Source organism: Rhea americana, unplaced genomic scaffold, assembly GCF_003343005.1.
Source record: "Rhea americana isolate MKP2758 unplaced genomic scaffold, rheAme1 scaffold_31, whole genome shotgun sequence".
Taxonomy (NCBI): Eukaryota; Metazoa; Chordata; class Aves; order Rheiformes; family Rheidae; genus Rhea; species Rhea americana.
In genome coordinates this window covers 5,172,773-5,184,308 of record NW_028186435.1, presented here as the reverse complement: position 1 = coordinate 5,184,308, position 11,536 = coordinate 5,172,773, and the positions used below count along the sequence as shown (strand labels likewise).

The window sequence follows — 11,536 nt, the reverse complement described above, 5'->3', positions numbered from 1 at the left end:
CACCGCCGGCGGCGAGCGGCGACGAGGCGGAGCGAGGGAGGACGAGGCGGGGAAATGGCGGCGGCCGGGGCGGAGCGAGAGGGACGAGGCGGGGATGGCGCTGAGGCGAGCGGCGAGCGGCGGCGGCTGCCCCCTGCGGACGGCGGCCGCCCGCCCGCCCGCCGTCATGGCCGTCCCCTCAGCTCAGTAACGCGGAGCGGCCCTCTCCCCGCCACCCTCCTGGTGGAGGGGCGCGTTTTATGCGGCTGGCCGGGAGCCGATGTGGGCGCGGGGCCCTGCGTGACGACTCCCACTCAGGAAAACGAAGTTTCTGTTTAAATYACACCCCTGAGGGGGAAGAAAAATTAGCCACGTAAAATACGTTCRTAGACACCTAGCTGCCAAATTATCACAGTGCTGCTAGTGCTAACTATACGGGTGTAGGGAAGCAGTTGGACTTTCATATGATTTCCCGTTCCTGTTCTGGGTAGCTTTGGAAAAAAACGTAATGAAAATATTTACACTGATCGACCACTCACAGCTGCTTTTCCCAAGCAGGTGAATATAGACACGCTGTGGACAGGGAGCCTGCTCTTTCTGGACGGTGCCGCGTTCCCAGTATACGCTCAGAAGAAACACAGAGTACGTACACCGCAGACCCACCCTGAACACCTACGGCTGCTCGCCTGGCGGAGTCTCACCGGGCTGTCAAATACTCAGACACGCTGCACGGCGCCTCGCGTTCGGTGTTCCTGGGCACGCAGCAGCCCCGYGCTGAACAGCTGACTTTTTCAGATTTACACATATCTGATAGCTGGAGGTAAAATTTCAACAGCTCTTGTAATACACCTCAAAAAAAATTCTGGACAGAAAAAGGGTGATATTTTAACTCAGCAGCTGCAGTACTGGCCAGGAGTAAAAATATGAAATAGCAGTTCCCAGCTTGCACTGGCCCACTGGCTATAAGCAGGCAACATGCTGTAGGCCATGTGCTGTAAGCAACATCCTTCCTCTCTGCCCCCCTTCCCCTTGGCCTGAAGTGGCAGCAGCTCCCAAGCGCTACAGGCGATGTTAAAAGTTGTCATAGGCTGGGGACTATTGTGCTAAAAGCATCAAATCCACTTGCAGCTCTAAGACTGCAACACCTCTAACAAACAGCAAAGGCTGGTCAAAAGAAGAACAATCGGATAAAGCTCTGAACAGGATATTTCTGGAGCTTAAAGGTGACATTCACYTTCTAAAAGGTCACACAGCTTTTGTTTTCATTCTAGCTTTAATAAATGAAAATATATTACCTGACAATCATAYCTTTCCATCTGTTTTGAAACAAACTAGCAAAGGGAGAAGGCTAGGGCAAGAATGAGTTTTGAGACCACCTTGTAAGGAATGTTTCTGTAATGTGGTAAATAACTGACCAGAAACTCAGAATGAGCCCCCAACCCCAAAATTCTGTAATTTTGAAAACTGCAAAAGTGTCCATAAGGCAACAATAGAAGACCCTCAAAGAAGGGGCTGTGTCCAGGCAGACATGAAAAAAACCTCTGCAGTCTTTCCCTGAACACGTCCTACAAGRTACAACCTGCGTGCCAGTTGCCTGCTTGCAGAGGAGAGTGGCATATTTACAAGCAAATGCAGGAACATTTTCTCCCCATGCTCTCTGTTTTATTGTCAGCTGCTTCACTTCCCTCACCTATTTCCCACTTGATTATAGTTCCTCCTTGGCAGCTGCTGCCAAGCTTTCTTGTATGCTCATTGCTGGTTARTCTCTTGGCTTGTAATCATGACTAGCAGGGATGGGGAGAAACAACTTGCGCCAGCTTCTCGCYTCTCTTGCCCAGCTGCTGTTACTAGCTCAAGGCCTGCATTACAGGAAAAGGTATTTGAAGAGCTGCTGCTGTTATTCCCAGGCCTGCGAGCGTCTGAGGCAGACCTACRTAACTCCAGACAGACAACATCTACTGGCAAGAGCAGCAGGAGGTCATTTTCTTTAGTTCTGATTATTTGAACGAATATAGAAGAAAAAGATCCACTTTTAAAATGCTTATTTACACATGGAGTTAACAAAAAGCTATACAGAATGACACTTAAGGCAGTTACATAGTAGAGTTCACCTTGAAAGCAAAGCCATCAGAAGATCAGAGTTCCATAGACATTTTTCTATATGCTGAAGCCTTCTTTAAGAGTGTTCAAAAATGTTTCTGATTTTAAAAAGTGAGATTTTTAAAAAAGGAAGGTGGAAGGAAGGTGGGAAGTTATTTTAATTAATTTTATCACATACAAACTTTAGTATATACAGCACCTCCAGAAAATAATCTAGTCCCCATTCTCTGTGTCTGTCTGAAAAGTCATTGGCTTTTTGAAGACACTTAATTTCACAGTGGTTGCCTGAAAATGAAGAGTGAATAGTATGTTACTRTATTGTAAGTCATGGGAAAAATGCCAACTATCAGGAAAAAAAAATCTTATTTATATATTTTGTCACAGTGCCTAATACAAATTGACTGAGCAGAACTTAGCRGTCTCTCTTGCAGTGGGGTGCAATTGTCAGTGCCAATAATGCACTGTGCATAGACAGTGAAGAGATCTCAGAAAGACATAACTGAGTAAAATATCAAAGCATATTGAGAAGTACATTTAAAATGAAATTCCAGCAATAATTCTGACTTCCCTTATTTTGCTGGATTTAAGTCATACATTTAAAGTTTCCTTTAGCAGAGCATTTTATTTTTCCTTCTTCAGCTCTGAAAGTATAGCAGAAACTATAGAACTAATATGTAAAGACCTTGTATTAAAACTGGGGTGGCTGGTGATGARGGGCAGGGAACGCTAAAATTGTTAAACAGGACTAAGACTGAAGCTGCAAGACCACTTAGTGCAATTTGAATCCTGGGAGATTGAAAAGCTGCCATGCGGAGGAAAGAGGCCATGTCTGTCTTATGAGTGATATGTTTTCCTCATACCTTTTGAAGAGCTGAGAGTTTTCCTTAATAACAAAATCTTTCTRGTAAAATTATATTTATTTTCCTCCTATTATTTTTGCATTACTCTGCCTCCTATGTAAGAAGCAAATAGATGACTTGGTATCACTTGCTGCAGGGTGAGATAGAAGCACAAATACATTTGTCTGTTCTGAAAAAATCTAATGGTTAGCCAGAAGATAACTTACCAAATAAGCTTTTAATTTCAGATTCAGGAACATAAAATGGTGGGCCTGGAAAGAAAATGGATAAAGCTAATCAGAGAGAAGGTAGAGAGAGGAGACAAGCATGTTTTCTACTGCAGCTGGAGCGCTAACCCCACTGTGCACAGCTCCTGGCCTGCAGCCTGGCCCTGGAGGTACTACCCTCTGCAGCAACCAGAAAACAACATCTCCAAGAATACAAGGCACCTTGGTGCACCACCAGACAGCTTCAGGTGTCATGGCTGGACTACTTCCAGACTTTGGCCACTGTAGCCATATTGTCAGAAGACAGGAGGGTTGTGACCATGCCGTAGATACGTACTGCGTGTGCTGCTCAGTGCTGTGTGTGAATCAAGCCAATAATCCCATTGTACTATAATGGCATAAAGCAAAGAGCTGAATAATGGGAGGGAGAACAATGAATGATACTATTGTGGTTAATGACAACCAGACCTATCCTTTGAAGTGTAATTGAGGAACCCAAAAGCAACAAGAAATTTGTTTCTTTTGAGCATTAATAATTAACTACAAAATCTTGACCCCTCCCCCCAAACTTTGGTATGTRATAAAAGTTATGAAATGGAAAAGTACTTTATGGCCTTATAGAACTTCACCTTTTCCAGGTGTATTCAGACCTGACTCATGATTGAGGTTAGAAAGRAAGCATAAGATGGGCAACACATTTGGTTACATGTATTGAGTAAGTCAAAGATCTATCATAGTTAGATGGTCTTGAGAATGCCTCAAGATCCCTAGGATGGACAGGACATACAGTGTGTTACGCTAAGCTTTCACTCTTCCAATTTAATTTTCATTGTGTTAATATACCATGTTTGTCCTCCACTTGCTCTTGGCACATCTACATGCCACAAAAAAAGCAAATTTAATCTCAAATTTGATGAACATCTAAAATTTTTTGCTATAACAACTGTATTGGCATGATCTGCTAACACAGCCACGTTGATAAAAGCAGTGGGGAAGATACTAGTATATCAGTAAAATCTATATACAATTTATTTTAAGGCACGCAAAATCAAAACATGAAAAGTGCAAATTCTTACCTTTGTGTTTGTTTGGATCATATAAAACAGTAACGAGAAGATAAGAAGCACTTTTCTCCATTAGGGAGATCATCAAACTGGCATAGCTGAAAGGAGATAGTTGTATTTTATTATTTTGGAATGGTAYCAAAACATTTGAGCATAGCATTCAAAATATTCAACAAAAAAGGTATGATGTATTCCTATGCAGACAGGTTTAACTGAGCTGCACAGAAAATGAACAGAGATATATATCCATGAAATATCTTAAATAAATATTACTGTTCATAAACATGCATTTTTTATTTGGGAGACTAATATGGAGAAAAATAACAGGCAAAACAGAATTTGWTAGCCACAGTCTAGAATTACTACACAATACAGTACTGAGCTTTTAAAATTATTGTGAATTCAAGACTGTATGCCCACTTAAAAAGTCCTACTTGTAGGTCCAAACTAAATTTGGGTTGGCTATAAACAAGAAGGTAGAATTGAAATAAAGGAAAGTGAGGGTAAGAAGAACAAAGACAGGGRGGAGAAGCAGATGGAGTGAAAAGGAAATAATAAAATTCAGATGAGATTTGCAGTTCTGATTCTGCTGGGTTGCAACAAACCACATATTTTCCCACCAAGAGGCAGGACAGCTTCCTGAAGGAAGCTCACAAATCTACGCAGTCGCAGTGCTCTTTGACTGCAGCTGACGCCTGCAGTAGGGAAGAATTTGTGTAGGTTACTCTGAGAAATGAGGGAGGACTCACTGACAAGTAGCAGCAGGAAAAAAAAAAACACATGGTCATCGGATATGTTAGAAGAAAGAAAATAACAACAAAGCAAGATTACTAACCGTTCTCTGTCGCATGGATTGACAGCTACTAGAGCTCCTCTGTCCCAAACCGCATCAAATTTGCCAACAATTGCACTATAGGGATATGAGAAAAAGATTGAAAATACTAAAAAGGTACATCCATCTTTATTCAGATACTTCCTATGGAGTCTCGAGGAATCGCTGGCTAGCTGTGCAAACACCCAAGTAGCTGATCTGTTGTTATGGTTCAGCATCTTCACGATCTAAAGCATTATGAACCAGGTCTCAAGAAACCCACCTGGCATGTGGCCCGGATGGGAGGACACAGAGATGCTACAACTGCTCAGCATTTCCCCATCACTTAGTGGTGCTGAGACAAGGCAGGAAGGAAGAAACCCAGTCTTAACATTTCTCTTCTGGGCCACAAGCTTGGGTTTTTGGCAATCGAACCCTTCTGTGACCCTTGAGGCAGCACTATCATACACTCAGGATGTCCCTAGTTCTTGGCCACCTTCTAACGCCATGCGTTATCTCAAACACAGGTTAGGGAAGGCGCCTCGTTGCATTGGCATCACTGAACTCAATGCACCCAGCAGCGTAAAACACATCTRTTCCCAGCTGCCTGCTTGGGGCAGTTAGCTTCAGTCTGAAATCTGTTAACGTGAGAAGAGGTAAGTTACATTGCTGCTTGCCTTGGTCTAACGTAAGTACTATTTTTGCTCCTGGATACACTGGCAGGTGGGTTTAGTGACCCCACGAAGCCTGCAAACGGCCAAGACTGTTGGGAACTATCTTTGCTAATGACTAGTAAGAGCAGCCAGGGTGACACTAGAGATGGGGATGTTGCAGGGGGAAGGAAGAGTTTCATTTCTGGTAATTACTAAAATAGGAGTTTAGAGAGTAATGTAGCAATAAAGTAAATTGCATAATTTTAAAGCAAGTTAGAAAGAGGCAAGTTTCCCTAGAGAGGAAAATATGGTATGGAATTGCACAACACCTTTCTGCCTAATGGGAGAGTCTGTCGGCGTCTGGTTGCATCACCTCTTCTCTCGCTGCTCCTCCCTACCCATTTCTCATCCCATTGCAACAGCATCACTAAATTTTTGGCAGCTAACTTGTATGCTGATCCTGTATTTCCCAGTCTAATGTGATGGGACATGATAAAGCTTTAAACTCCTGACTTCTTTCAAAGCTTGCCAAGACTAAGGATCTAATTTAGATACCCAGTCTTAACTGAAAGGAGTTTTTCTAAAGAGACAGTGAAATGTGTAGCGAGGGTGAGGGGAACGCAGCAAAGTCTGGCAGGGCAAGTGCAAACYGAGCCTAAGGTTTGAATGCCATTCTCCTCTCTGCAAGGTGAAGGCCAACTATGCGACCCTAGGGAAGCCCCTGCAGTTTTTTGCATCTGGTTTTTCTCCCAAGTTTTAATCCGGTCTAACTGGAAGGACAGTGCTGGCTCTGCAYAGGCATTTCAGGTACTTCGCTCCACTCCCCTCTGCTTTCACCAGGGTGACGCAGCAGGCTGCGGGCTGACTCATGTGGCAACCTCGCCCTGATCCCGGGCTCCTGCACATCCCAGTTTCCTTCTGACAAAAAGCAAGCCATAGGGAAGGGGAAGGAGATGGTACGTGCAGATGTACCTTTTTTTGGATCTCTACCCAATCTTTTAGTCCCCTACACTATTTCCTGTTGCACATTTGCATGCTGCTTAGCACAATAGATGCCAGCCTAGGTACTACAAGAACTACAATTTACATGTAAAGTAGAAATCCACATATCAGCAGAAACCCCACTGGATTTAGGCAGTAAAGCTGTGAATTGTTATCTCTCCTTATGTTTAGGAGTTTCAGTTAACACTTTTATATATATATATACACACACATATATATATAAAAGAAGACTGGCAACCATAATTGTCTTAGAAGCTACAGTGGTTGTGTAATAACTGTTTTATATACTTCCTAGAGGTTCCCGCAAAGAGCAGTAATTCCTGTTACTCATTAACTAACGAAAGAGTCTTTGAAACGTCTCATTTTGACAAAGGTCAGCAGCACATCTGAGTTCTCCTGTCTCATGAATGCTCAGCACTAAGATCAAAAGTATTTGCTCGCAGACCAGCCTCAGCAAGAGTGAAATAAGTTTAATTTCCATAATTACTAGGTAATTAATCAAATTGTCTATACATAGAAACTAGAACAGTGTGTGCATTTTTGTAGTCACAGGTATCTGCTGACTGTTGAACGAGATACATATTTTCACCTTCAAATTCTTTATAAGAAGGCCAAGTACAGAACCACGCATCCAGAACCTGTATCTGCCAATCTATTTTGTGGGTGATAAACTATGTACTGGATCCAGTGATACAGTTTTTTTAGTTATATATTTTCAGTTTATTTTATAATGTCATTGCACTGTGTTACGATGGAAGTCATSGATATTACCATGCTACTTGCTACTAAATTTAGAACTGAATTTTTCAAAAATTAATGACAAGAAGCTTRAGCATTCCCTGGGCAACCTGTCAACTTGCAGCTAGAAGGATTTAAAGGAATTTACACAGCAAAGGCAAGGAGGAAAGTAGGCGGTATCTACAAAACCACTTTAACTTATTGCCTATTCCAAAGCATCCGTTTTTGCAGGACTAGTTACACATGCACTGCTAAGCCAAATGGTGACAGCTACACCAGCAAAAGTTTTAGCAGTARGTCTACTGTATTAAGGACTTTGGTCTCTAGTAGTGAATACTTATTTTTTCCTTCCCAGTTCATGCAGGTTAAAAAYGAGCATCATAAAGTAAACACCGTATTTTCGTTTCCTAAACTACCTGTTGCACCTGTATTTCTAGTAGCTCTGAAAGGGCTATCCAAGTAAAGACTAAGACTTGACCTCTTCCTTGTTGAACAGCTGTGGGTTGATATTAGCAACTTGTTCCTGATAGTTGTTTTATACAACAAGCAAGCAAACACACAAAACCTTGCCCAAATGCTTAAGACTATAGAGAAAATTGTGCCCGAGAAAGAACTACAGGATGGGGGAACCGCAGCGCAGGACTCAGGACACCTCCAGCTCCCTCCGAGACACGTTCCCCCCTTACAGCACTGGACACAACATAGCCTTGCTGCGTGTCCGCACACCCCAGCCGCTCCTGCGCTGGCCTAGGTCTGAGCATGTTTTGAACATGCCCATTGCCAACACTACTAGAAACCTCCTGGCAAAGAAGGAAATAAGCCAAATGTGTTAACACCTATGACACAGTCCTCTACGCTAGAGCCTGGAGAGAGTCRTAAGCCCTGCTGCAACTCAGTGATTTTCAAAATTCCCCAGCAGGAAACCTTGAACAGAGAACTAAGTGCAAAGCCACCAAAAAACATTGGGGCCACGCAGAACAACATTGACTGAAGCATTTTTCAGGAGTTGATAGTACTAACTGTACTAAGCATTTGTCATTTTTCATTGTGCCTTTTAACTAGGAGAAAAGACATTTAAGCACCAAGGATCCCTCAGAAGACATCAGTAAGTCAGGCCATGTTTGTCAAGATACTTGTGAAGTCCTTGTTTGACAATACAGGATGTATAGTGAGCTACACTGCAGTGATAAAACGTACTTTCGCAATGGCGAAAGGCATGTTAAGTAAAGCAGGGTGTACTTAATGGATACAGCTTACCTACGCATATGTCAATGAAAGAGTCACAAGAGATGCTTTCTGAGAAGACACCTGTGGTTTATTCCTGTCACTTTTACTGGGCTGCTCTGAATATGGGATTGTGTTAAGGTTTTACTTGTTAGAATCCATCCATACTATTAAACGTAATTTGGTTTTATGGTAAAAGCAGACATGTTTTTCTATGACTTTCATAAGACACCTTAGAACAACAAGCCCACGTAAAGATATAGTTAATTTTTGAGGAAGATTGGCTATTCACATTTATCATACAAGTCAGCAGGAGTTTTCTTGAGAGGCATTATTCCAAATGYTTACAGCTGTTTCAAATAAAATAACTTAACAATATTAATACGTTTGACTAAGGAAAACTGAAGACACTGTGTACTCCTACCTGGACAAATCGTAAATACTGCAGCAGTAGAGAGAAATGTTCCCAGACATGCTCTACAATAAATGCAATGAAAACAGCATTTCATGAACTACACCTCTAAATACGTATGTAGGTCTAATGGGGAGAAACTGTGAAAAACATTTTTCGTTTCCCCCTTCTGAGACACCTCTCTTGATCCCTTCCCTAGAGGTGCTGACTGATCAAGGCCCCACAGCCGTCCAATTTTGCAGTACACTATGCTGCCGGCTTGAAATTTAGGCGCAAGCTTTAAATTTAGACCAGCGCGAGAGACGTACCTGCAACATCTTCGCGCCCGAAGTCCCCGGCACGGGCTCCTCGCGATAAGGCAGACCATGCTCGGCGAAAAACTCCTTCAGCGCTTGCTCGCTGATCTCCACGCCGACAACGCGGTGCCCCATGTCCGCCAGCCTGCGCGGCCRCAGAAGGCGCCCACGGTCACTTGCYGGGCCACCAGCACGCGCGCATCTCCCCAGCGGCACGCATTCGTTAGAGAAATGCTTCCCGCTTCCCGGCTTCGGGAGGTATCGGCGCTTGCGCGAGTGAGCGAGCACAGTCCACCTCGCCGCCTCTGTGCTGGCTGCAAAATGCCGCAGCGACGGGCGGCGGAGGCTGCCGCGGGGCCGGGGAGTGCGGGCTTACACGGCCCCTAGTTACAGATACAAGCCAGCCCAGTCTGCTGCTGCACAAAAACTCGGTAAGCAGAACCGAACATCCTCCTCCCTTTGGTGCCCGTAATGCTGCTCCGCTGCCGGCAGAGATACAGCACGTGCCTGTTGGCCATTACGGGGTCGGGATTTCTCCCCTCTCCCTTCTTCCCTCCCCACAACAACTTGGATATTTTTTTTCCCCATGTTTTACCATTTCATTTCTACTGCTTTCCCGCAAAGTGGGAAAAATATCCTCAGTCCGCTCCGGCCGTTTAAAAGAATATCCAGATACTTCTGCAGGAGCCTGCAGGAGAAATGGTGTTTGTTACTTAAAATCGGGACTACGTGCGTTGGCCCGTCCAAGGCCAAATGCTACGCAATATGCTAGGTAGCACACAAACTCCATGACAGACTRTACTTCTTATTTCAAGCTGCTCAACACAATTAATAATAATAAAAAAATCAAATTAACAAAATTAATAAAACCCTCCACCTTACAGTTAGTTAGAAACAAAGTAAATTTAATTTCTGTTAGGAAACAGTGTAGCTGATTCTTAAGGTAAACAAACCAAACCACCTCCAAAATGGCCACGTTAGATTACTTAAATGGAACGATAATTAAACACCTGTATCAATCAAATCACCTATATGTCTGAAACATAATCTTTGTTTCAGACATATAGGTGATTTGATTATACACAGGAGCRTATAATTGGTTTTGCTCTCTTTCGTCCTAGCCTTCCAGTGCTCCAATGCCCTCTGCATATTGTTTTAGGCCCCAGTTTCACAAGTCCCAGCCAGTGATGCAGAGCTTTTGCATCGGAAGATTTAAGATTTTTAGCCAAGTTCTTAAGCTTTGCAGTTTAAGACCTCATTAAAGGAGTAAAAGTTATAACAGCAATGCAACCCTTTCTTTTCTCTGCTTTACAACAAATGCGGGTCACAAGGATATTTGTATCTATTTCAGTTTCAAGCTGTGTCCGTATAAATAATTTTCCCTTCTTACATGCTGCCTTTTTACTATGAGTTTTACGAACGAGCCAAGCCATTCATCTCACGGCATTGGCTTAAACCGCTCGGGCAGGCGAGCGGAGTCACCTACGGGTGCCCTTGCTCCTTGTGAAAGCCGGTTCTCCCCGTTTTCCATTTCTGCAGCCATTCCTCCTCGGTCACCACTCTCTCATTCTGTGCCACAGCATCAGCGCTTCCCACAGCTCCAGACCCATCTGCAGCACCCTCCATTGCTGCCCTGGGAGCTGCAGCACCTGTGCAAGAAAAAAAAAAAAAAGGAGTAGAACAGCCCACCCCCAGCCAGCGGTTTGGAGGAGGCTCTGGAGCCGGATAAAACAGCAGCACAGGGGGACCAGCCGCGGGCCGCTCCTGCGCGGAGTCCACGCGAGCGCCGTCAGCTGCGGCAGCCGCCACTGCCGAGGCCGGTGGGGGGAAATAAAACAAAATAAAAATACACGTTTTTATATCTCTTACGTGCAGCCGTCGGGGAGGGGGGGCCGGCGGCGGCGGCTGGGGACGGGCGGGCTCCCCGCGCGGGATAGCCTGGCCTGGCCTTGCCCGGCGGCGGCAATGGGTCGCGGTGGGTCGCGGTGGGTCGCGGTGGGTGGCGGCGGCGGCGGCACCGCCCCGCGCCGCCCGCCCGCCCCCTCGCTACGCACCGCGGAGAGCGGAAGCGGCGGCAGGAGGAGGCGGGCTGAGGGTGCTGGGCACCGGGAGGAGGAGGAGGAGGATGAGGATGGCGGCGGTGAGTGACCCCCCCGGCCCCGCGCTGCGCCGCTGCCCGCGGGGCTCCCGC

General features: G+C 44.8%; 2 protein-coding genes across 2 annotated transcripts in view; one reads left to right on the top strand and one right to left on the bottom strand.

Moving 5' to 3' along the window:
- Window positions 1–2,219: 2,219 nt before the first annotated feature.
- TPMT (thiopurine S-methyltransferase) lies at window positions 2,220–11,416 on the bottom strand. Its single transcript, XM_085310043.1, has 9 exons — window positions 11,215–11,416; window positions 10,832–10,994; window positions 9,941–10,033; window positions 9,358–9,490; window positions 9,062–9,114; window positions 5,045–5,119; window positions 4,222–4,307; window positions 3,146–3,190; window positions 2,220–2,364 (listed from the first exon to the last, which is right to left on the bottom strand). Exons 2-9 carry the CDS (start codon window positions 10,969–10,971, stop codon window positions 2,237–2,239), a joined length of 753 nt encoding a protein of 250 aa, XP_085166169.1. The 5' UTR covers window positions 10,972–10,994; window positions 11,215–11,416; the 3' UTR covers window positions 2,220–2,236.
- Window positions 11,417–11,474: 58 nt separating this feature from the next.
- The window catches only part of KDM1B (lysine demethylase 1B), a 29,150-nt gene continuing 29,088 nt past the window's right edge, over window positions 11,475–11,536 (top strand). Inside the window, exon 1 of the mRNA XM_085310041.1 lies at window positions 11,475–11,485. The gene's annotated coding sequence lies outside the window, so the exon portion shown is untranslated. The remainder of the gene's footprint in view (window positions 11,486–11,536) is intronic.